Source organism: Scyliorhinus torazame, chromosome 15 (assembly GCF_047496885.1).
Source record: "Scyliorhinus torazame isolate Kashiwa2021f chromosome 15, sScyTor2.1, whole genome shotgun sequence".
NCBI classification, from domain to species: Eukaryota; Metazoa; Chordata; class Chondrichthyes; order Carcharhiniformes; family Scyliorhinidae; genus Scyliorhinus; species Scyliorhinus torazame.
Genome location: NC_092721.1, coordinates 127,287,606 through 127,314,501, shown reverse-complemented (window position 1 = coordinate 127,314,501; position 26,896 = coordinate 127,287,606). Strand labels below are relative to the sequence as shown.

At 50.1% G+C, this 26,896-nt stretch overlaps 1 protein-coding gene across 1 annotated transcript in view; it reads right to left on the bottom strand.

Moving 5' to 3' along the window:
- Positions 1 to 26,896, bottom strand: part of LOC140391806 (E3 ubiquitin-protein ligase SH3RF3-like) — a 597,301-nt gene that overhangs the window by 175,167 nt on the left and 395,238 nt on the right. Inside the window, exons 2-3 of the mRNA XM_072476706.1 lie at positions 21,196 to 21,471; positions 5,120 to 5,215 (exon numbers count right to left, since the gene is read on the bottom strand). Coding sequence (XP_072332807.1) covers positions 5,120 to 5,215; positions 21,196 to 21,471 — 372 coding nt within the window. The remainder of the gene's footprint in view (positions 1 to 5,119; positions 5,216 to 21,195; positions 21,472 to 26,896) is intronic.

The window sequence follows — 26,896 nt, the reverse complement described above, 5'->3', positions numbered from 1 at the left end:
ATTGCCAGCTCGCATGCAGGGATCACCCAGGTGGACGGTGGAAAGTGCTACTGTGAGCAGGAGTCAGATTTTATCAAATGGGTTGGAGCACCAGAGCTCATCGCAGAGCGGTTCATCATCATCCTCCATCCCATGGACCAGACCTGTTGTTATTGCAATCCAGGGCCGGCACCCTCAGGTAGGAATCATGGAGGGGGTTGCAGGGGTGGGGGGCTGGTGTTTGATGGGTGGTCATGGGAGGGGGTAGTCTGGCAGTGTCGGGGGGGTGGTAGGGATGGGCTGTCCGTGTCATTTGCCAGGCCCCCTAGTCGGTGAATCTGGAAACGATGAGAGCGTCCCATATGTGGTGGCGCAGGTGTACACATTGTGCTGCCTCCTGCGCCTGCCTGGGCCCATGCCCTACCCATCCTGGCCCTCCTTCGCATCTTCCTCGTTAGTCGAGGCCTGGCATTCATCCCACTCCTCCAGCACATCACCCCTCTGCTGCGCGATATTGTGGAGGATGCAGCAGGCCACCTCCTCATGCTATATTGAAGGGCCCCTCCTGAGCAGCCCACGAACCTAAAACGTATCTTCAAGATGCCGAAGCCCCGTTCGATCACACTCCTTGTCGCAGCTTGCAAGTCACTGTCACGGGTCTCTGCGTCGGTCTGTGGCCTCCTGATAGGCGCCATCAGCCATGACCGCAGCGGCTAACTCCTGTCGTTCAGGAGCCAACGCCTCACCCGGGGGTGCACCTCGAAGATGTCAAGAGTCACTGAAGGAATCATGCACACTGCCCGAGTATTGGGTGCAGACGTGCATGATGTGCAGCTCATGGTCACACACGAGCTGTACATTCATCGAGTGGAACCCCTTTCGGTTTTTGAAGACCGGCCCATCATGGGTTGGTGCTCGTAGGAGCACATGCATCCAGTCAATCATCCCCTTAACCTGGCAACCCATCGATGGCAGTGAACCACGCTCCCTGGGCATCCTGGTGAGCTCGTTCCACAATGAATTTGATGTATTATGCCAAGCAGGCATTTAGGGCCTCCATTAAGGTGCAGATACACCTGTGCACCGAGGTCTGTGAGAGTCCGGACAGGTCCCCACTCGGCTCCTGGAACAACCCTGTGGTGTAAAGGTTCAGAGTGACTGTCCTCTTGATGACCACCAGGAGGATGTGCCCTGCGCCATATCCCCAAGGTTCAAAGCTCACCATGATCTGGCAGATATGTCGCATTGTCCCTCTGCTCAGTCAGAACCTTTGACGCATGCCCAATCTGACAGGTTCTCAAATGACAGGCGCTGCTGGTACACATGAGTCCTCATGCGGCGCCTCCTTCCCACGTCCTCCTCAGGCTGCTGGGCGGTCGGCCCTCCATCCTCACTCTCTGCCTCCTTTTTCCTCTGGGGCAGGCTGTGCTGCTGCAGCTTCTTCCTCCCCGAGCAGCTCCTGTTCGTACAGCCTCAGTGCATCCCCCAGGGCTGCGGTGGCCAGGATGAAGGCCACCATTCCTGGTTGGATTCCAAAGTCCTTTGTTTGCAGGGGGTAAAAGGCAGACATGTGAGCATGGTGTGTGCCCCATGCCCAACAAGGTCCACCGGGCCCCCGCTGGCCCTGCTCTGCACTGCTGCCCCTGTCCATCCATGTCCCTCTCCCCCTCCCCCGCCACCCCACCCCTCTCCCATCCCCACCTCTACCCCCAGCTATTCCCTCTGGCAATCTGCCCTCCGAATTGCACCCCTGGGCCTGTCTGTGCCCGGCATTATGGGGCCTCTGGCCCGGCACCTGTCCCTGGCAGCAGGGGTACCCATGGCTGGCACTACCCATGCCAGTGGTACGCTCTGCAGCCCCCGTCCAGTGCCCTCCTGTAGGTTTTGCTGTGGGTGTTGCCCTTGGGTGGGCCACGTGATGCCTCGCCAGAGGGTGGCATCCAGTTGTGTGTGGGGGTGTTGGTGGGGTGGAGGGAGGGGTTAGGAGTGGCATTGGGGTGGGTCCACCCATATGGCCAGGGTCACGCTGCATAACAATGGGCCAAGGTGGGCAATCAGTGGGGTGCGCAGCAAGATGGCTGCCTGCAGGCCGCGGCAATGGTGTGCCATGCCTGGACACCGTCCCAGTTCCGGGGGTCACCCCGATGCCATGGTCCTTCCACTGGTTCATGTGTTGGGAGCTCTGGATCCGTGGAACACGTACAGGCCACCAACACTTAAAATAGTCCAACACTATTTTATTAAGTTAGAAACTGTTGAACATACTTTCACTGTGGGTTAACATGATGTTAGATTAAACTAAAGACCTATGCCTGTCCGAACCAGTCTATGCACTCAGCACATGGTGAAGATCTGTGCTGTAAGCTGTTAGCTCTGTCCTTCTAAGACGCTGCATCCCGAATGAGCGGGAACTCTGATGCCCCCTGTCTTTATAGTGAGTGTGCTCTAACTGGTGATTGGCTGCGGTGTTGTGTGTGTTGATTGGTCTTGCTGTGTGTCCATCAGTGTGTGTGTATCTGCACCATGATATACTGGTGTATATTATGACACTGGTCACCCCCCCGTTCCTCTCACCCGGCCCTGGCAGACCCCCCCCCCCCCCCTCTCCAGCCAGCAATGCCAGTGGCAGGATCGGCAGCCCACGGTCGCGCCTCTTGGAACATGTCCTACCTCCTTTTCTCTCCCTCAGAAGCCATAGCACCTATTTCCCGGTTTTTAAAACCACAAGTAAAACTCGCCATTGGTAATTCCTCCTGGCAGAGGTGGAGCATCACAGGAGCTCTGTAGAATACCGGGTCAGGCTGGTTAGTGATATGCCAACGTACATACGGAGTAGAAAGCACTGACGCCGCTGTCCAGATACCGGATCATGGCATTCCATCGAGGGCCGGGCTCCAGTCACAATTATCGGCTCACGTGCGATTCTCCGCCCAATCGCATTTCACGATTCCGACATTGCAGGACAGAGAATCCCGCCTATGGTGTTATCTTAGAAAATCTGACAGTCATTTCAAGGTCAGGGTTGTTGAGCAGAAACACAATATCAAGCTTTTCTACTTCTACATGTGATTTGAGATTTATAAAGAATCATGGAATTTATAAAGAATCATGGAATGAAGGAGGCCATTTGGCCCATCGAGTTTGCACCGCTCCTCCGAAAGAGACCTAGGACCACAGACTCCACCCTATCCCTGTAACGTTTGGACACTAAGGGACAATTGATTATGGCCAATCCACCTAACCTGCACATCTTTGGACTGTGGAAGGAAACCAGAGCACCCGGTTGGAACTCACGCAGACATGAGGAGAACGTGCAAACTCCACGCGGATTCGAACCCAGGTACTGTGAGGCAACAGTGCCAATATAAATTGTGAGATTACAGCTATCAGTAAAAGTTGAACAGGCCAGGATTTTTTTTATGTGGAAAAGAAGACTTGGATGAGACTGATAAAAGTCCATAAAATTTTGAATGGGTTGCATAGTGTAAGAGTTAACAGAATAGATATGCTAATGAGTGTTGTAGATCATGATGTATCACTGACATCTACAAGACTTGAGAGAGTTTGGAACACACCATGTTCTTGAGCAACATGTAACTTGTTTAGATATATTGTAATAAACCAGTTTTAAGCAAGTGCCAGAGTACTTCTACAGTCTATCTCAGGGAGGAAACGTCATGCAGTCCAATAAGCAAGAACCACACCAAGTACCAAAGATTAGAGCGACCATCCAAAACAGGTTGACAGGGTAGGTACAGAGAGAATGCTTCCACTCATGGGAGAATCAAAACAAGGGGCTATAAATTCAAGATAGTTATTAATATGTCCACTTGGGAAATAAAAATAAATTTCATTCCTCAGATTGCTGAGATGTGGAACTTGCTACCATGGGATGTGGTTGAGGCAAATAATAAAAATCTTTATTAGTGTCACAAGTAGGCTTACATTAACACTGCAATGAAGTTACTGTGAAAGTCCCCTAATCGCCACATTCCGGCGCCTGTTCGGGTACACAGAGGGAGAATTCAGAATGTCCCATTCGCCTAACAAGCACATCTTTCGGGATTTGTGGGAGGAAACCGGAGTACCCGGAGGAAACCCATGCAGACACTTGGAGAACGTGCAGGCTCCGCACAGACAGTGACCTGATGCTGTGAAGTAACAGTGCTAACTACTGTGCTACCGTGCCGCCCGCTAAAGTGACATTGTGGGGTTGATGATGCCTAAACTTCTGTGAGAGCCTGGTGTGATTTGAACACACAGCCCTCAGAGTCAGCACCACAAGCCAGATGAACTAGCTTAGATACTTTCCAAAGGAAACAAGACAAATACATGAGAGAAAAGGGAATAGAAAGATATGTTGAAAGGCTGAAATCAGGGAGATAGAACGATTGGGAACAGGCCCTTGTGGATTAAAATCCAGCACACATTAAAATTAAAATAAAATACCGCTGATGCTGGAAATATGAAATAAATATAGTTCTATTGAAGGGTCATTTAGACAAGAAATGTTAACTCTGTTCTCTCCACACTTGCAGTAAGACATGTTGAGTTTATCCAGCGCTTTCTGTTTGCATATGAGCACACGTTATTTTGGTGCACTGGTATAAAAAATATATTTTTATACTGTACATTCTACATAATTTTATGTAATATTTGAACCCAATAGAGAATTTTTAGTTACAGCCCTCCATCAAAGTGAGTCAAAAAAGCGATAGTAGTTAAAATAATCGTGCAAATTGCCTCATTGCCACTCAGTTCCTGCCTACCTCCGACACTCTCGGGCCTCCTTTCAGGTGCCCACCTGGCATTATTGCCACACATAAATTTAAGCGTTATTGATGACTGAATGAAAATGAGGTCCAGGGGTTAAGCTGGCCCAGCCCTCAAAATGAAATCCACAATCCCAATATCTACCAGTCAAAAAATTAGCTGAGCAACTTTGACCTTCAATCTCAGCTTTGAACTTCCTGGGGTAAAGTGAAAAAACACAGCAAACTTCACCGATCATTGTATTGCAAACTGATGTAAGCTTGGCCGTATTGTTGACTCTGATGCATAGGTGACCGGTCATACGAATGGACTCTGAATCGGACACTTTGAAATATACAGAAAGTTGCTAGTGTTTTGATAGACTCACCTCAACGTACAAGAGCGGAAATATTCCTATCTTATCTCCCAACATTCCTTCTGCCCAGTTGTCATCCACCCTCCTTATGACAGTCAAAATTTCATCCTGGAATCAGAAAGGATACAAAGTTAAACATCTAAATTTCACATTTTAATAAAAAGGTTATGTAAATTAGGGTCTAGTATTGTGAAAATCCTGTTTCATTTGATTCTTCAAAGATAATGGGTGGAATCTTCCCACTTTGAGGCTAAATGCTATGTTGGGGGCAGGAACATGGAGTGTTTCCCACTGTGGAGACTGATGGGAAAACACACCAAATCCTCCGACCCCCGACCTCATTAAATTACGCACCTGGGTGTGTTACGCCGTATTCAGTGGTGGGGTAGGCCTGGATGGCATATAATCTGCTGTTGTGTCTGGGTGCTACATTGAAAAGGCATCAAACATCATTGACCCACTGTTGAAGAATGAAGGTGGACCACTGGAAAATGAAGGTGGATCTCCCGGATTACCATGAGACCAGAAGATGGAACTCCTGAAAATGAAGATGAGTCTTCAGGAACATTCTGAGACTTGAAGACGGACCCCCTCCAGGACACCGAATCTAGAAGATCCACCAGCGGATGCTCCCTGACCCACTGTTGTGGTGTTCCATGGTCCAGAGTTTCAAGCGGCCTCCACCCCGAACTCTGGAGGCATTGTTATGGTGAGTCCTGACTTCTGCACGCCACGTTGTTCCAAACATGTTTCATGAAAACGGTGTTTTCCCACCAACCTCACGGAGAATCTGGTGTGGAGAGCCGGGTCTCATCTGCATCCCATTAACGGAATGGAAATGAGGTTCACGCCAGTGGGTTTTCCGACCCCCGGAAGATGACCCTGCTGTAAATCCACACCAGAGTGAAAACAATTTCTGACCCTCCCCCCAAGCCCACTCTGGAACCTGCCAGCAGGGATGTGAGAGAATTCTGCCCACTGTTTCTTCATGTCTCTCACCTGTCTAATTAGTATCAGCTCTGAAAACATTGCCTTTACATTCTTCTTGTATGTTGACATTGTTCACCCTCGCTGTACACTCTGATCCCCAAAGAGACTGTCAGAATTGTTATGATACAGACAGAGGCCATTCAGCCCATTGTGCCAGCAATGGCTCTCCAAATGACTTAGTGCCATTCCCCTGTACCCTTGTACATTGTTTCTATTCAATTAATCATCTAACGCCCACTTGAATCCCTCAATTGAACCTGTCTCAACCACTCTTCCAGGCAGTGCATTCCAGAACCAAACCACTGGTGATAAAGTTCTTTCTCACATCATATTTGCTTTTGTTGCAAATGTCACAAATGTTATTTACGTGGGTATCCCAACTTGGAACACTGGTTCGTGGGGGTATATAGTTTTGTTTTGGCTTGAGGAGGCAAATGAAACTCTAGTGAGAATAAATAGCCCAGCCGTTGGCTAACAATTATTAAAGACTATTTATTAACATCAAGAAAATCCAAATACACACAAACGGGATGACTCTACTCTCTCAATTAAGATGTATGAATTACAAAACACACACAGTTTATAGAGAAGGTACCTCTTGTCACCAAATATATCTATGATACCTGAGCTCTATAAGACTTCCCCTGTTCCCCAAACAACATCCAAATTGAATAACTAGCTGTAGTTACCACACAACACAGGGATGATACTTAAATCTGGGAACTGTCTTTTCTTGGTTCGGTGAAGATATTTTAAAACTGCTGTTACAACGGTTTTCTGCACTGCCTTGGCTCTAAGACTTAGAAGTGAGGGCTAAGGAAGTAAACCCTGGCAACAAATCTGGCGTGTAGCCCAAAGGCGGACTGATGTCTAAACGTGTCATCTTTCCAACTCCTGCAACAAAGCCGGTGCCAAACGTTATTGCTTTGCATTTCTTTGGACTTCAACCAGACACATTGAAAGGGAGGCACTGTCATTTGGGCGGGCTAGGCCACTACGGAGGCCTCCCCTGGGGTCGGACCCCCCTCCCCCGGGGTCGGACCCCCCTCCCCCCCCCCACAGGCCGCCCCCGGAACCTTCAACGCCGAGATCCCGCCGGATCAGAGGATGTTAGAAGGGCGCCGGCGGGACTCGGCTTTTTGTTGACGGCTGCTCGGCCCCTCTGGGCCAGAGAATCGGCGTGCCGGCACGTGCTGGCCCGGGCATACCTCGACCGGCACTGTGGAGAATTGCGTCCCAGTGTCGGGGCGGCGTGGCGTGATTCGCGCGGCACCGCGCCGATTCTCCGACCCAGCGGGGGGTCGGTGAATTCCGCCACAGGTTTCTCTGGTTAACTCTACTAGTTACTTCTTCAAGGAATTTCAGGAGATTTGTCAAGCATGATTTCCCTTTTGTGGGGACAGCACGGTGGTGCAGTGGGTTAGCGCTGCAGCCTCACGATGCTGAGGTCCCAGGTTCGATCCCGGCTCTGGGTCACTGGCTGTGTGGAGTTTGCACATTCTCCCTGTGTCTGCGTGGCTTTCGTCCAACAACCCAAAGATGTGCAGGGTAGGTGGATTGGCCACGCTAAATTGCCCCTTAATTGGAAAAAATTAATTGGGTACTCTAAATGTTATGAAAAAAAAATGATTTCCCTTTTGTAAATCCATGCTGACTTTGTCTAATACTGCTGGTTTCCAAATGCTGTGCTATGGAATCCTTGATAATAGACTATAGCAACTTCCCCACTACTGATGTTAGGTTCACTGGTCGATCGTTACCTGTTTTCTCTCTACCTCCCTTTTTAAACAGTGGGCTTATATTAGCTACTTTCCAATTTGTAGGAACCTTTCCAGAGTCCAAACAATTTTGGAACATGACCACAAATGGATGTACTATTTCTAAGGCCACTTCCTTAAATACTCTGGGATGAAGATTATCAGACAATGGAGATTTATTAGCCTTCAATTCCATTAATTACCCAAAACCATTTCTCTACTAATACTGATTTTCTTCTGCTTCATTATTATAGGGCGGCGAATGTGGACAAGGTGCGGCGGTGGTAGGAAGGAGAAGGGGGAGAGTGGGTTAGGATGGAAGAAGAATTTTGTAAAGGGTCAATTTTTAGGGCTATGGTGACGGCAGCATTGCCAATGACTCCGAGTAGGTATTCAAGGAGCCCAGTGGTGCAGTCCACGGTGAAGATATGGAATCAGCTGAGGGGGCATTTCAGGGTGGAAGGGATGTCGGTGCTAACGCCGCTGTGTGAGAATCATGGGTTTGAGCCGGCAGGGGGGGGGGGGGCACTGTGGATAGTGCACACAGGAGGTGGAGGGTGTCCTAATAAGCACCCATGCACATCATGAGGTAAAAGCAGGCAGTGACAGACACCCAGGTGAGCCAATCAACATACAGAACAGAACAGGACCGATCACCAAGCAGAACACCAGGGGGGGCTTCCAGCTATAAAACACACAAAGCATCAGCACTCTGCCTCTTTCCACTGGTGACAACTGTAGTGACACTCAGGGTGTATAAATCATTGAACAACTTCTACACGTGGATCAGAGCTAGCCTGGTCTAGATAGTTAATGTTAGTTTACTTAGAGTAGTAGAGAGTCAACCCACAGGCAGCTGTGTGCTTTGTTACTGAAGTTCAATAAATCTTATTGAACCAACGCCTATGTTTGGTGTATGCTTGATCATTTCACTGCATCGTGTTGCAGTCAGTGTTACCCCAGGGTGAATAACACGACATGATACCAGGAGTGGCTACTGCTTCTAAGTAATTTACCTTCGCAGATTCACTGACTACCAGCAACTGCCTTCCAGCGGCTTGGAAAGGATCCAGGCACCTCCACAGCTCCGGATCTCCGGGAACCTTGGCGCCAACTGGCGGGTCTTCAAGCAAAAATTCAGTCTGATCCTTGAGGCCTCGGGCCTCGAAAGTGCATCCGATGCCCGAAATATCGGGCTGCTACTGTTGACTGCGGGGGACCAGGCCATCCAAATCTTCAATTCGCTCACTTTTGCCGACGGTGAGGACAAGGCCAAGTTCCAGACCGTCTTAGCCAAAATCAACAGTCACTGTGAGGTCGAGACGAATGAAAGCTTTGAGCGTTATGTCTTCCAGCAGCGCCTTCAGGACGTACTGGCACTGGAGGGTGTGCAGAGGAGATTCACTAAGTTAATCCCAGAGCTGAAGGGGTTGGATTATGAGGAGAGGTTGAGTAGACTGGGACTGTACTCGTTGGAATTTAGAAGGATGAGGGGGGATCTTATAGAAACATATGAAATTATGAAGGGAACAGATAGGATAGATGCGGGCAGGTTGTTTCCACTGGCGGGTGAAAGCAGAACTAGGGGGCATAGCCTCAAAATAAGGTGAAGTAGATTTAGGACTGAGTTTAGGAGGAACTTCTTCACCCAAAGGGGTGTGAATCTATGGAATTCCTTGCCCAGTGAAGCAGTAGGGGCTCCTTCATTAAATATTTTTAAGATAAAGATAGATAGTTTTTTAAAGAATAAAAGGATTAAAGGTTATAGTGTTCGGGCCGGAAAGTGGAGCTGAGTCCACAAAAGATCAGCCATGATCTAATTGAATGGCGGAGCAGGCTCGAGGGGCCAGATGGCCTACTCCTGCTCCTAGATCTTATGTTCTTATGTTCTTCAGGGTAAGGATGAGCCTTTCCAGTCTTTTCTCACTCATCTTCGCATTCTAGCGCAATCCTGCAACTACGGTGACACCGCTGACTCCCTCATCAGGGATCAGATCGTGTTTGGCATCCACTCCGACGCCCTGTGGGAGCAGCTCCTAAAAATAAAAAATATGACCCTGCCAGTGGCCATCGAGACGTGCAAAGTCCACGAACAGGCGAAAAGTCACTATTCCCACCTTAAGTCGGCAGAGCAGGACCAACCTGCCTCCCGCAAGGCTGAATGCGGCGCCTGAGCATTGATGAAGGCGGCCATTTCACGCGCTTTTTCAGGGGTCCCACGCATGTGCACCACGGTCGGGAGAACGAAGCGGCCGAAGAATACACTGCGCAGATGAGAGAGGCGGCTGACCGCACTGCGCATGTGCGACGACGCACCGAGCGTCACGACGTCGACGTGATGATGTGCCCCAACTGCGACACCGCCCATTTAAAGCAGCAATGCCCTGCAAGAGGCAGGCGATGTCTCAACTGCAAGAAGCTTGGCCAGTATGCGGCTTTGTGCAGGTCTGCACCTCCGATAGGGGGCCAGCGATCCCAGATCCAACGCAGACGTGTTCGAAGTGTGTAGCAAAGGCTGCTGCATTTGGAACCTGATCCCGTCACGGATCCAGAGGACGACTGCCCAGAGTCCCATATCGAGTGGGCATCATCACCATGCATGACAAGGCCTCCTCGCATTCAGCAACGCACACACCATCCTCAATGTGGATTATGCGGACGAGTGGCGTGCCACAGTACAAGTCAACGGTTGTAGCATCCGGTTCAAGCTGGACACCGGTGCTTTGGCCATTCTAATATCCCGAGCAGATCTTGCTCGTATCCAAAGGCAGCCAACAATTCTTCCGCCGGACTGCCAGTTGCTCGACTACAATGGAAATGCCATCACTGCGTTTGGGTCCTGTCACCTGCATGTATCCAACAAGGCCGTCAAGGCCACTTTGCGGTTTGAGATCGTCAAGCCCGGCAAGGCTTCTCTGCTTGGTGCCCATGCATGCAAGCTACTCCATCTCGTCCAGCGTGTACATGCCATGTCCTCTACCAACAGCACTCTTCAGGCCGACATTGAGGAGCTACTATTGCAATACCCGGATGTGTTCAGTGGGATGGGTACGCTGCCCTACCGCTATAAAATTCTGCTCAGGCCTTATGCCACGCCTGTCATCCATGTGCCACGTTGGGTGCCGGCGCCTCTAAAAGACCGTCTAAAGGCGCAGCTGCAAGAGCTCCAAGATCAGGGAATAATATCCAAGGTGACGGAACCAACTGACTGGGTCAGCTCGATGGTCTGTGTCAAGAAACCCTCTGGAGAACTGCACATTTGTATCGATCCCAAGGATCTGAACCGCAACATTATGAGGGAATACGATCCGATCCCGAAGCGGGAGGAACTGACGAGTGAGATGGCACATGCTAAATTCTTTACAAAGCTGGATGCATCGCGTGGCTTCTGGCAGGTACAACTGGACGAGTCCAGCAGGAAGCTCTGCACGTTTAATACATCCTTCGGAAGATGTTGCTACAACCGCATGCCGTTTGGTATTGTTTCGGCCTCCGATATCTTTCATCGAATAATGGAGCAAATGCTAGAGGGCATTGACGGTGTGCGGGTTTATGTTCACAACGTCATCATATGGTCCACAACCCCGGAGGAACATATTTCTCGTCTGCAACAGGCGCATACATGCCAACGGCCTGAAATTAAATAAAACCAAATGCTCCTTTGGCATTCATCTTTGACTCCATCTACACCTCCCACTGCCCGGGGAAAGCGGGCAGTATAATCAAAGATCCCTCCCACCCGGCTTACTCACTCTTCCAACTTCTTCCATCGGGCAAGAGATACAGAAGTCTGAGAACACGCACGAACAGACTCAAAAACAGCTTCTTCCCCACTGTCACCAGACTCCTAAATGACCCTCTTATGGACTGACTTCATTAACACTACACCCTGTGTGCTTCATCCGATGCCAGTGCTTATGTAGTTGCATTGTATATGTTGTGTTGCCCTATTATGTATTTTCTTTTATTCCCTTTTCTTCTCATGTACTTAATGATCTGTTGAGCTGCTCACAGAAAAATACTTTTCACTGTACCTCGGTACACGTGACAATAAACAAATCCAATCCAATTTCGTCAATTAAGTTTCTGGGTGATCAGATCTCCCAGCAGGTCGTGCAACCAGACTCGGACAATGTCAAGGCCATCAACACAATGAAGACCCCAGAGGGCAAGAAGACGGTCCTCCACTTCCTGGGGATGGTACATTTTGGGGGGAAGTTCATTCCCAACCTCGCGTCACATACCACTGCCCTCAGGCACCTGGTGAAGAAGTCCACCACTTTCCAGTGGCTACCCGCACATCAAGCAGAGTGGCTTGAGTTGAAAGCGAAGCTAACCACCGCCCCTGTTCTAGCTTTTTTTGACCCAGCGAGGGAGACTAAAATCTCCACAGACGCCAGCCAGGACGCCATTGGGGCTGTGCTCCTCCAGAATGACGACACCTTGTCCTGGGCTCCAGTGGCCTACGCATCAAGGGCCATGACCCTCACTGAGCAACGATATGCTCAAATAGAGAAAGAATGCCTGGGCCTTCTCACTGGCATCATGGAATTCCACGAATATGTCTCTGGTCTCCCGACCTTTACAGTAGAGACGGACCACAGACCCCTAGTGCACATTATACACAAGGACTTAAAGGACATGTGACCCAGACTCCAGCACATTCTCCTTCGACTTCGCAGGTATGATTTTGAACTGGTTTATACACCTGGAAAGGAGCTAATCATCGCGGTTGCCCTGTCGCGTGCCATCGCCTCGCCATGTGAGCAGGTAGACTTCATACACGACATTGAGGCACAGGTGCAACTGTGTGCCAGCACCCTCCCGACATCCAACGAACGACTCGTCAACATTCGAGAAGAGACCACCAAGGACCCTCTTCTGCAGCGGGTCATACATCACCTCACAAATGGCTGGCAGAAAGGGCAATGCCCCCAATACTATAATGTAAAGGATGACCTAACTGTTGTCAAGGGTATCCTCCTGAAATTGGATTGCATCATCATTCCGCGCAGCCTCCAGAGCTTGGTGCTCACGCAGATACACGAGGGACACCTCTGTATTGAGAAGTGCAGGCGCAGGGCCCGGCAGGCTGTCTATTGGCCCGGCATCAATGAGGATATATCAAACATGGTCCTCAATTGCGTGACCTGCCAGTGCTTCCAGCTTGCTCAGCCCAAAGAACCGCTCCAGCAGCACGCGATCATGACCTCTCCGTGGTCTAAGGTCAGTGTTGACCTTTTTCATGGCAACGGGCGTGACTACGTCCTGATAATTGATTACTTCTCCCGTTACCCCGAAGTAGTGAAACTGTCTGACCGTACATCCAGGACTGTCATAAAGGCCTGCAAGGAGGCATTTGCCAGGCATGGAATCCCGCTCACGGTTATGAGCGACAACGGTCCCTGTTTCTATAGTCAAGAATGGTCCAACTTCGCAAAGCAATACCACTTCCAGCACATCACCTCGAGCCCGCATTACCCACAATCTAATGGGAAGGTCGAAAAAGGGGTCCATATCGTGAAGCAGATGCTCTGTAAGGCTGGGGACTCAGCTTCGGACTTTAATCTTGCTCTTCTGGCGTACAGGGCAACCCCTCTGTCCAACGGTATGTCTCCGGCACAGCTCCTTATGAATCGTAACCTGCGGACGACTGTTCCGGACATTCATGTACCTGACCTGGATCACCTTCCAGTGCTGCAAAAGATGCAGCAGATCAGAACCCGGCAAAAGATAACATATGATGCTCATGCTACTGATCTGCCCGTGCTCTCTCCGAAGGACGCTGTTCGCGTCAAGTTCCCTGGTGGAGGCTGGTCAGCTCCAGCTGTTGTTGTTCGACAGGCTGCTCCCAGGTCGTTTGTGGTTCACATGGCTGATGGATCTATTGTCAGGTGCAACAGAAGGGCACTACGCAAACTTGCCTGCCCATCACCGGATCTCACGTTCCCAGATGTTGTTCTGCCTTATCCGGACACCTCGCACCACGAGGGCACCAATCTGGCTGCAGGCCAACCTGTCCAGACACCATCATCCCCACCTCCACCTCTCAGGCGGTCCACAAGAATCCGACGACAGCCCCAACGACTGGACTTATAAATAGTTCCTTTGTATATATACTGTTACGTTTCTGCACGTGAGACACCATACATGTACATATCCATTCACTCACCAATTGCTGTATATAGTTACTTTTGTAAATATGTCGTATATGCTCTAAGCAGCCGACAAATTTTTTTTTAAAAGGGAGGATGTCATAATATGCACCCATGCACATCATGAGGTAAAATCAGGCAGTGACAGACACCCAGGTGAGCCAATCAACATACAGAACAGAACATGACCAATCACCAGACAGAACACCAGAGGGGGGCTTCCAACTATAAAACACACGAGGCATCAGCACTCTGCCTCTTTCCACTGGTGACAACTGTAGTGACAGTCAGGATTTATATATCAGTCAGCACCTTCTACATGTGGATCAGAGATAACCTGGTCTGGTTAGTTAATGTTAGTTTACTTAGAGTAGTAGAGAGTCAACCCACAGGCAGCTGTGTGTTTCGTTACTGAAGTTCAATAAATCTTATTGAACCAACGCCTACGTTTGGTGTATGCTTGATCATTTCACTGCATCGTGTTGCAGTCCGTGTTACCCCAGGGGGAATAACACGACAGAGGGAAGTGGGGCTGGAGGTGGAGGGAAGAGGGATCTGTATTTGGAGGAAGGGTTCGCCAGTCTGGAGGAGCCAAGCGAGAGGGTAGAGCTGCTGAGGGGTAGTGAATTCAGGTATCTGCAGGTTAGGGACTTTGCGCAAAAGGTCTGGAGGGGGTTCCCTAGGTTGCCAAGATACACCCTGCTGGAGCGACTGCTGCTTCCGGATGTGGAAGGGGAGGGAAGAATTGGGGATATATATAAGTGGCTGGGGGAGTAGGGAGGCGAGTGGGTGGTGAAGATCAAGGAGAAATGGGAAGCGGAGTTGGGAATGGAGATCAATTGGGGAGTATGGATTGAGGCACTGCGAAGGGTAAACGGGACCTCCTCTTGTGCAAGGATGAGCCTGATACAGTTTAAGGTGGTGCTCAGGGTGCATATGATTCGGGCGAGAATGCGTGGGTCCTTTCAGGGGGTAGCAGATGAGTGTGAGAGGTGTGGGTGGTGGCCAGCACGTTTTGGGGTTGCTAAAAATTGGAAAGATTCGGGCTGGAGCATTCGCGGTCTGAGCCAGGATAGTGGAGGAGGGAGTGGACCTGGACCCTTTGGTGGCAATATTTGGGGGTTCAGAGAAGCCGGAGCTCATGGAGAGGAGGAAGGTCTTGGCCTTCGCCTCTCTGATTGCACGGTGGTGAATTTTGCTGGAGTGGCGGTCGGCAATGCCACCGGGGATAGCGGCTTGATTGGGTGACCTGTATGACTTCCTGCGATTAGAGAAGATAAAGTATGAGTTAAGGGGTTCTTCAGGGGGTTTTGAGGAAAGGTGGAGGATGTTTGTGACCGTGTTTGAGGAGCTGTTCGTCGCGGGGGAGGGGGGCTGCAAAAGGGGAAAAATCTGTACAAACTGTACAGTTGATTGTTGGGAAGTATGTTTCCCGGGGTGTTTATTCGCTGTAACCTGTTTTGATACATGTTTGTAATAAAATGCATTTTTTTAAAAAAATACTGATTTTCTTCAGCTCCTCAATAAAATGTGTGTTTCTCAGAACTTCTGGTACATTATTCATGTCTTCCTCTGTGAAAACAGAAGCAATTTATCATGGTGTGGGAAAGATAAATGAGAACATACTTGGACCTTTCTGCTACCACGAGCTTTGTGTAACTACACCTTCTTTCATAATAAACCCTGGCACAAGTTGTCCTGGAGACATCCAAAATCAGGGATGTCTCCCGTACTGGCTAATGCAGGCATTGTTCTGGGTGGGCCGCTGGCAGGTGGTGGCCGGGTTGGGGGGGGGGGTGGATTTGGTTGAGGGTGGGGTGCGGATGTGGTGGCACCCATACAGCCAGTGCCACTCTGCAGAACCAGGGGTCAGGGTGGGTGGTCAGTGGGGTGTGCAGCAGGAAGGCTGCCTTGCAGGCCGTGGTAATGGTGGTCCATGCCTGGACACCGCTCCAGTTCCGTGGGGTGTCACCCCGGGCTCATGGCTCATTCCCCCGTCACCCCACCCTCTTCGGCCCTGGTAGGGCACCCCCACCCCAGACAGCCTGTCCAGCATCCGGCCCGGCAGCCAACAGTCGCTCCTCTCCGCATCCTGCCTCCTCTCGCTCCCACATCAGCCACGATGCCGGTTTCATGATGTTTAAAAGCGCAAGTGAACCGCGCCGTCGGGAACTCGGCTCAACGGAGGAGGAGAATCGCTGAGGCCCCGGAGAATACCGAATCGGGCCCGCTAATGACATGCAAACAGTATTTACTGTACGTGTGTTCTGGAATTCAATGATGCCACTGTTGAGGTGACGGAGAATTGCGATTTGGTGGCAAATCGGTGCCCGCCACAATTTTGCCGTTGGAAACGATTCTCGCCCAAACGCGTTTCGCGATTTCGGCGTCAGCCAATGGAGAATCCCGCCTAGTGCATTTAATATGCCGAAGAAAATTGGCTGCTCACTGAAGCTGCTCGATGTGATCTCCTCTTTCCATGACAAAAAGATGATAATAATCTTCATTGTCATAAGTAGGCTTATATTTACACTGCAATGAAGCTACTGTGAAAATCACCTTATCGCCACACTCTGGCGCCTGTGCGGGCACACAGAGGGAGGATTCAGAATGTCCAAATCACCTCACAGCATGTATTTCGGGACTTATGGGAAGAAACCGGTGCACCAAGAGGAAACCTACACAGACACGGGGATAATGTGCAGACTCCGCAGAGATAGTGACCCAAGCCGGGTATCAAACCTGGGTAACATTGCTAACCACTGTGCTACTGTGCTGCCCATGAGCAAGGTGGGCTACAATGGGGAAACAGCAGAACACTTTGAGATCCTCAGTGGGGCAGCACAGTGGTTAGCACTGTTGCTTCACAGCTCCAGGCTCCCAGGTTCGATTCCCGGCTTGAATCACTGTCTGCGTGGAGTCTGCACGTTTTCCCCGTGTCTGCGTGGGTTTCCTCCGGGTGCTCCAGTTTCCTCTCACGAGTCCCGAAAGACATGCTGGTTAGGTGATTTGTATATTCTGAATTCTCCCTCTGTGTACCCGAACAAGCGGGGAATTGGCGACTAGGGGCGTTTCACAGTAACTTCATTGCAGTGTTAATGTAAGCCTAGTTGTGACAATAAAGATTATTTTTAAAAACTGCGTTGCGTTCTGACATCACAATCATGCATATTCTATTTGCTGCTGTCAGGTACGTTCAGGTGACCTACACAGGGTATTCACTTACATACCAGAATTGACAGAAAGCTGGTCAAACTTGCTTATCTGCAATCCAAGACAAAGATAAACCATTTCTTCATCAGAGAGTTGGTCTATGCTGACGACTGCACTGTGGCTGTACCTACACCACATGGACAGCAAAGGTTCAAGAAGGCAGCTCTCCACCACTTTCTCAAATAGCCATTAAGGATGGTCAATAAATGCTGCCCTGCATTTCATAAATTAATGTATTAAAAACATTCTGGTGCAAGGGTGGACAGGGTGGATTCTGTGAGGATGTTTCCCCTGCATGGAGAGTGTTGAAAACTTGGAGGCACTGTTTCAGGAAAAGGAGATAACCAGTTCAGAGAATCCCTAGAATCCCAACAGTGCAGAAGGAGGTTCTTCGGCCCATCGAGTCTGTACCGACCCTCCAAAAGAGCTCTCTCTACCTAGGCCCACTCCCCCACCCTATCCACATAACTCTGTGCATTAATCATGGCCAATCCACCTAACCTACACATCTTTGGACTGTGGGAAGAAACGGGAGCACCCGGAGGAAACCCACGCAGACATGGGGAGTATGTACAAACTCCACACAGACAGTCACCCAAGGACGGAAATGAACCCGTGTCTCTGGTGCTGTGAGGCAGCAGTGCTAACCACTGTGCCACCGTGCCAGGTAAGATTCAGATGGAGCGAAATTTCGTCACTCAAGAAGGTTCTGTATCTTAGGAATTCTCTACTCCAGAGGGTTGTGGATGCTCAATTGTTGAGTAGGGTATATTCAATGATTTTCTAACAAGTTCATGAGAGGAAGATATTTCCTAATATGGGGAGGTGATTTTTTTCATAGAATTTACAGTGCAGCAGGAGGCCATTTGGCCCATCGAGTCTGCACCGGCTCTTGGAAAGAGCACCCTACCCAAGCCCACACCTCCACCCTATTCCCATAACCCAGTAACCCCACCCGACACAAAGGGCAATTTTGGACACTAAGGGCAATTTAGCATGGACAATCCACCTAACCTGCACATCTTTGGACTGTGGGAGGAAACCGAAGCACCCGGAGGAAATCGTACAGACTCCGCACAGTGACACAAGCCGGGAATCGAACCTGGGACCCTGGAGCTGTGAAGCAATTGTGCTAACCACTATGCTACCTTGCTGATTTATGATGCCCACATGCTAGTGTTGCCTCCTCAACTTTACTTGATTTCCTTTCCTTAGAGAGTCTGAGAGGAACTTCCCTGAATTAGCTGGAATTTTGATTTTCATTCTTTGTGCTCCAGCAGATAATATCGTTAGGAAACATATTTGTTGCACTGTGAACTTAATGGGGTGAACCTAATGGTCTTTTCCTGCTGTTCTTTTCCAATGGAAATATTTCACAATCAAATTTAACAATGAGCCACTTTTTAATAAATGGATTTCATTTCTTTCCAATTGAACTAAATTTACAATAAAAACGAAACCATTTATTATTTTTGTAACTCAATTCCTACTTGCTGGTTAGAATTAGGAAAGAACGACAGATAGAAAGGCGACATAGTGCATTGACATGCTGCACAGAATAATAGAATGTTACCCACTACATGGAGATGGAAAATGTTAAAATAAAACAAGCAGAGGTCAGCAAGACTAAATACCAATTTTAGGATTTTTAGCTGGCAATATTAAATTGGCAGTATATAACCAGCATGATTTACTTCCAAACTGGACACCAACTGGTTTCTACCTGATTTTCCCAGCATCTAGCTACAGTGTAACTTTAAGCCAACCTTGATTTAAGATTGCATGATTTGTAAGTATATAAGATGCTACCAGGACTTGATGGTTTTGAGCTACAAGGAGAGGCTGGATAGGATGGGACTTTTTTTCCCTGGAGCTTAAGAGGCTTAAGGGTGATCTTATAGAGATCTATAAAATAATGAGGGGCATAGATAAGGTAGATAGTCAACATCTTTTCCCAAAGATAGAGGAGTCTAGAACTAAAGGGCATAGGTTTAAGGTGAGAGGGGAGAGATACAAAAGAGACCAGAGGGGAAATGACTTCACACAAAAGAAATTGGTGAGCATCTGGAACGAGCTGCCAGAGGCAGTGATAGGGGCGGGTAGAATGTTTTCCTTTAAAGAACAGTTAGACAGTTACATGGGCAGGGTGGGTATAGACGGATATGGGCCAAATGCGGGCAAGTGGGACTAGCTTAGAATCTGGGCGGCATGGACAAGCTGGGCCAAAGGGCCTGTTTCCATGCTGTAAACATCTATGACTCTATGACTCTAAGACAATGTTTTGTAGAGTGTCATTATGCTGCTGTACATTATGTTCTGAATTGATTCCAAGGATAAAGCATAAAAGTATTTTGGATAGAACCAAAACTTCTTCAACACAAAAACAGAATGAAAAGTAGAAGCATAGTGTAAACTGCAGATTTGAAGCTCGGCATGTGGAGGTGACCTCTACAGGGTGTGAAACAATTGAAATGAAAAAATGAAAATCGCTTATTGTCACAAGTAGGCTTCAAATGAAGTTACTGTGAAAAGCCCCTAGTCGCCACATTCCGGCGCCTGTTCGGGGAGGCTGGTACAGGAATTGAAGCGTGCTGCTGGCCTGCCTTGGTCTGCTTTAAAAGCCAGCAATTTAGCCCAGTGTGCTAAAGCATCTTACAGATACTTTGAAGCAAATGTGATGTGGTTAAAATGATCTCAGTAGATTGTTCAAACACTGATTAGTCTTGAGAAGCCAATCAGTCACTTACATCTTTATTGTCTGCAAACTGTCATTTTAATTTATTTAAGTTGACATTCGTCACATTGGACCCGACATTTGCCCGAATGCTGCCGCTAGCTGATCTCTATGCTTGTAATTGGACTTCAGCATAAAGTGATGTTGCATTCAAAACCAGCCCCTCCATGAGCTAAAGTTGACAGCGCTGTGTATTTCCCCAGCTTACATTACATATTTTGCAGCACTAGTGGCAACCCAAAAAACAACATGCACAGGCATTGAAAAGTTGTTGTTCAGGTAATTTTAATCTTCTACCTGCAGACTCCACCAATGTCAGAGCAAGGTCTGCACTGGCCAGAAAAAAATGGCTTGGGGCTGTATGCTGGTGAGTGGGTCATATAACATGGGATGTCAGATAGGATAATTGATATTTGTTGAATAATGTTACCACTGCCATAACTTCTGTAACGCAAGAGGACAAGAGGACAAGCACTTTGCTTATCTAGCTTTCGAAGGAATAGAAGAATCTGCTAGAGAAATACCACATTAGTGTTAGATTGTTAAAAAAATAATGGGGGGGGGGGAATTTTCCAGCTGTTCTCACCAGCAGGACAATGAACCACTGCCGTGGGTTTCTCAGTGCCAGGGGGGTTGCTGGATTCCATCAGAAATCCCAGTGACAGCGGTGGGACCAGAACCAGAAGGTCCCGCCACCGGCAAGTCTGTCGCCGCTTGAAACACACTGTAGGGGCGGGCACAGAAAATCTACCCCCTCCAATCCCCAATATCGTTAGTTAGAATGCTCTCTGATACCTCCACAGGGTAGAGATGCACAGCAGCTAAATTTATGATAATGTACTGAGTAAATGTAAAACACATTTTACATGCAGCACGGTAGCATAGTGGTTAGCACTCTGGCTTCACAGCGTCAAGATTCCAGATTCGATTCCTGCTTGGGTCTCTGTCTGTGTGGAGTCTGCACGTTCTCCCCATGTCTGCGTGGGTTTCCTCCGGGTGCTCCGGTTTCCCCCCACAGTCCAAAGATGTGCAGGTTAGGTGGATTGGCCATGCTAAATTGCCCTTAGGTTGGATGGGGTTGCAGGGTTATGGGAATAGGGTGAAGGTGTGGGCTTAACTAGGATGCTCTTTCCAAGAGCCGATGAAGACTCAATGGGCCGAATGGCCTCCTTCTGCACTGCAAATTCTACCTCTAGAGTAAAAACAAATATATACATCTCGATGTAATTATTGTGTTACCTTTGAGAAAGTCAAGCAATCCTTGTCTTGTTCTTTATCCTTTACTTCAAAGTCATAAAGTGCTTTGCCCTGAGGAGGTGGCTGTGGAAGGGGCTTGATGCATTGAATATAACTAGCTGGAAAAAAGCCATGGGTACCATTAAGCTCGCCGTGATACCAATTCTCATCCACCTTCCTTCGCAGAATGAGGAGGTCACCTTTGCAGAATCTGAGATCACCAGGTTCCTTCCCTTCATAGTTATAGAGAGCCTTGGCACATGGTAACTGTGGAACGATCTGAAACCCAAAGCACACCAATAATTAATATTTATTGCAGGCGCTCACTAAATAGATATTTCCACATTCAATAGACTTTCATACTTGGCACTGAATTCCAAACTCCAAAAAATATTTTTACTTTTCTAAAACCTTTCCACTTAACTGGTTTTGCTAGAATGTAATTAAATTGGTGCTTACATCACAATAGAGTTTACCATGGCAGTAAGTGTCTACTTTTCCTCTTAAAATTCTGAACTGCCTTGAATCTCCATTAAAAGTAATGATTTCAAATAATGCACCATATGAGCCACACTGCATCAGAGATCTGGGGCGGGATTCTCCGGCGGGGCGGGCAGCTCCGGCGCGAAGGAGTGGCGTGAACCACTCCGGCGTCGGGCTGCCCCGAAGGTGCGGAATTCAGGGGCTAGGCCGGTGCCAGAGTGGTTTGCGCCGCCCGGTCAGCGCGGAAGGGCCTCCGCCGGCCGGCGTGAGTTGGCACATGCGCGGGAGCGCCAGTGTGTGCTGGCGTCATCCCAGCGCATGCGCAGGGGGGTTCATCTCCGCGTCGGCCATCGCGGACTGTTACAGCAGCCGACGATGAGGAATAGAGTGCCCCACGGCACAGGCCCGCCCACGGATCGGTGGGCTCCGATCGCGGGCCAGACCACCGTGGAGGCACCTTCCGGGGCCAGATCCCCCCACGCCCGTGGAGCCAGGTCCCGCCGGTAAGTACCTGTTGTAATTTATGCCGGCGGGACCGGCCGTAAACGGGTGGCCACTCGGCCCATCGCGGGCCAGAGAATCACCTGGGGGTAGGGGGCGCTGCTAGCGGCCGCCGACCGGCGCAGCATGATTCCCGCCCCCGCCAAATCCCCGGCGCCGGAGAATTCGGCAGCTGGCAGGGGCGGGATTCACACCGCCACCCGGCGATTCTCCGACCCGGCGGGGGTTCGGAGAATCCCACCCCAGAATCTCTCACACCAGGGGCGAGATTCTCCGACCCCCCGCCGGGTTGGAGAATCGCCGGGGGCTGGCGTGAATCCCGCCCCCACCGGTTGCCGAAGTCTCCGGCACCGGACATTCGGCGGGGGCAGGAATCGCGCCGGTTGGCAGGCCCCCCCGGGCGATTCTCTGGCCCGGATGGGCCGAAGTCCCGCCGCTAAAATGCCTGTCCCGCCGGCGTAGATTAAACCACCTACCTTACCGGCGGGACAAGGCGGCGCGGGCGGGCTCCGGAGTCCTGGGGGAGGCGCGGGGCGATCTGGCCCCGGGGGGTGCCCCCACAGTGGCCTCCACCATCGCGGAGGCAGAAGAGACTCCCTCCAATGCACATGCGCGGGAATGCCGTCAGCGGCTGCTAGCGTTCCCGCGCATGCGCCGCCCGGAGATGTCATTTCCGCACCAGCTGGCGGGGCACCAAAGGCCTTTTCCGCCAGCTCGCGGGGCGGAAATTCGTCCGGCGCCGACCTAGCCCCTTAAGGTTGGGGCTCGGCCGCCAAAGATGCGGAGCATTCCGCACCTTTGGGGTGGCGCGATGCCCGACTGATTTGCGCCGTTTTGGGCGCCAGTCGGCGGACATTGCGCCGTTTCTGGAGAATTTTGCCCCCTATTTTTTTCTTTTTTCACCTGCTGACCCATATCGCAGTGTATTTTCAGCATTTTCTCTTCTTACTTCATGTGATATTTTAACCTAATTTTTGTTCTGAATTATGTCCAAAATTGTGAGAAATGAACATTTTGTGTTGTTTATACATGTAAAAACAACACAAAATGTTCATTTCTCACAAATCCCCATTTTTTTCTTTTTACTCTTGTTGCTTTTTACACTTTGTAGCCTCTTCTAACCTACCCCAAAATTGTCCAACATCCTCTCAACTTCCCTTTCTATGGGGCCGTCCTCTCCTTCAGTCTTCCCACTTTCTAGTAGGCAAATTGTATCCTGACCTCCTTTACCCAGGGGTAATGGCATCTGCTTGGTCAAGGCTGTTTCAATGAGCATCTGCACCAAGCCTCTTACGCACGGGATGATGCAACAGCCTATTGCCGCCAATGCTCCTATCACCACGATGATGGAGGTGAGGATGGATACAATTAACCCTTTCCATTTCCCAAACATTGATTCAAGCCACCCAGTCATGGATGTGCCTGCCCCTGAGTTGTCTGCCATTTCCTCAGCCAGAGTGGTTAACCCTTGTAGCGCACGGGTAATCGATCCGTCGGGTGCCGTGTTGTTGGGGATAAACGTGCAACACTGTCCCTTAAGCATAATGCATACACCACCTTTCTCTGCCAAAATCATATCCAGAGACAATCTATTCTCCCAGGCCATTCTACTGGTTGCGTCCAGTTGTTCTGCTATGCCCTTCACGGCGTCCCTGGTATAATTGATGAACCTCTGTTGATTATAGTATAGTTTATCCAATCCACATTCTTATTGATCGTAACCCACCAAAAGAGGGACTCGAACCCAGCTGCAATCTGATTTCGGGCTTTGAACTCATCCGGTACTCCTCTGGGAATGCCAACGGAGTCCAGGTAAATCCTGTCATCAAACGAGGTAGGTATGCCCCGTTTAGATTGTTCCCCTTTTACACTCCCCCTCTCCTCTTGTCTTTCATAGGCTATACTGAACGGAATGGCGAGCTGAACTAATGCGCATGTCCCTTTCCATTGGGGGGGTAGAGTGGGTCTTAGAATCTTTCCTCCGCAATACCACCATATCCGCACGTGGTATTTTTAGTGATGAGTAATTGCCCTGGGTGGTCACGTTCTTAGTCTCAGTACAAGTCTTGAGTTCTCCCATATCTTTACTTCGCCCCGTATCAGAACGACTTACACACGATTTGTGATGCGTCACGGTAACCAAGAAGGGGGGAGGGTTTGCTGATAGTTTCTTATTAACAGGAGGAAACATCAGAGATAGGGCAGTGCAGGTCATGGTCTGAAGCAAAGTATAACACAATATCAGCATCGAGTGCATGATGTCAACACCATTTTAAAATGTGTTCTGTGGATTCAGATTTGGAAGCAGAATAAATCCTTATTGTGAAACTGAGGGCTGAATTAGACAAGGCACCATGATCCCCGCTCAGCCCTGCTAAAATGTTGGGGGCAGTGGGGGTGGGGGGCAGGCGGAGCCTTCCCTGAGGGAGAATGGCTGTCCTGCAACATTAATAGGCTGAAGGCAGGGTTTGTGCCCTTCATGTTTAGGAAGTTCCATCTCAGTGAGTTGCGTTTGAGAAGGCGTTCAACAATGGATCAGAACTTTGTAAGTGTATGCAGGATGGAGATTGGTGATGGGCTGGAGGCCAGGTTTTGAGAGGCCATGGGGATGAGGGAGAACCTGGAGAGGGGTAAAGCCCAGGCAAGGCTCTCTGATGGGCTCGGAGAGCTAGTTAAGGAGATACCTCCCGTCCCCAGCCCATTACCAGCATATACAGGAAACCTACCTGGCTGGTCGCTTGTTGTGGGCCTCTCCCACGATCAGTTTAACTGCCCAATTAAGGGCCACAAATGTTCCCATAGGGGCAACACAACACCTCCTCTGCCACTGGTAAAACTGTGGCGGTGGTAGAAGAGGCAGGCTGTAATGATGGACAGGCCCGCTCGCTAGATTTAACATACCCCTGCTTTCAGACCCACTGGTGCAGGTACATACCATTTCGTAGCACTTAGCCCATAACGTTGAATTAAGACGTGCCAAGTGCTCATCCAGGTAATTTTTAAAGGATGTGAGGCAACTTACCTCTACCATCCTCCAGTGCGGTCCAGACCATCACCACCCTCTGAATAAAAATATTTTTCCTCACATACCTCCCTAAAGCTCCTGCCCCTCACTTTGAACATGTGTCCCCTCATGACTGACCCTTCAACTAAGGGGAACAGCTGCTCCCTATCACCCTGTGCATGCCCCTCATAATCTTGTACACCTCGATCAGGTCACCCCTCAATCTTCTCTGCTCCAACAAAAACTACCCATGTCTATCCAACCTCTCTTCATAACTTGAGGGCTGGATTCTCCGATTTCGCGGCTAAGTGTCGACGCCGGTGTGGGAACTGTGGAGTTTTATGATGCCAAAGTCGACGCAGAGCCCACACCAATCCTGGGACTGATGAAGGGCGAGCACAAAACAGCTGGAGAATGGCTGGTTCCGTGGCCACACATGCGCAAGGTGACAACCTGCAGCAGCCGCGCCTTACAACGTTGCGCCGGCCATGCAAGGACCCGACTTGCCAAATACTGCCTCCCTGGCCACACCCCAACAGTCCCCCCAGCCCTCACAGAAGCCAGCAGCCCACACACCACCAGTCCCCCCAGCCCTCACAGAAGCCGCCCTGGCCAGGAGCCCACACCTCACCAGTCCCCCCAGCCCTCGCAGAAGCCAGCAGCCCACACACCACCAGTCCCCCCAGCCCTCACAGAAGCCGCCCTGGCCAGGAGCCCACACCTCACCAGTCCCCCCAGCCCTCGCAGAAGCCAGCAGCCCACACACCACCAGTCCCCCCAGCCCTCACAGAAGCCGCCCTGGCCAGCAGCCCACACACCACCAGTCCCCCCAGCCCTCACAGAAGCCGCCCTGGCCAGCAGCCCACACACCACCAGTCCCCCCAGCCCTCACAGAAGCCGCCCTGGCCAGCAGCCCACACCCCACCAGTCCCCCCAGCCCTCACAGAAGCCCCCCTGGCCAGCAGCACAGCTCTCGAACGACTGTGGCGGCGCTGGACACAGTTCATTGCCACCACACCGGGCTCCCGACCGCTGAGACCAGACGTCCCCCACGCGGTCGGGAACTCGGCCCATCGGGGGCGGAGCATCGGGGTTGGACCTTCCAATGACGCGCTAACACTGTTCCAATGGCGTGCGACGCACAACGTGATGATGCCATTTTGGATGGTGCAGAGCATAAAAAACCAGCACCAAACTGGCGCCGCCTCCGATTTGGGCATCGGAAGGAATTCTCCGTCCGATCGCCGAATATGATATTGTTGTCGGGCAACGTAGAATCCTGCCCGTTGTTCTCCCGCCGGATGTGAATTGCAACCGGTTTACGATCCCCCAGGGAGCGCAAACTGGCAAGCAATTCAGTATTCCTTGCCATGCAAATTTATGCATGGAATAGAATTCAAGGGATTCCCAGGGGGAATCCTTTTATTGGGAGGAATCCCGTTATCAATGAGAGGTAAGTGCAGTGTAATCACATGCTTGAGTGGTTGGAATACACTTAGTGCTTGGAATGGGCTGACCACTCTTTGATTAACAGAGAAGGTGAATGAATCACATCTGCAGATGGTTTGTTGAAGCTGTCAATCACAGACCACTGCTAGAAAGCTATGAATGGCTTGCAGCTAATGGACCTGTGGGAACCAGACGCAGGTCACAGTAGTTCTCCTCTGAGAAATGGATACGTGGAACTTCAAGGTGGGTGTTACAACTGTAACACTT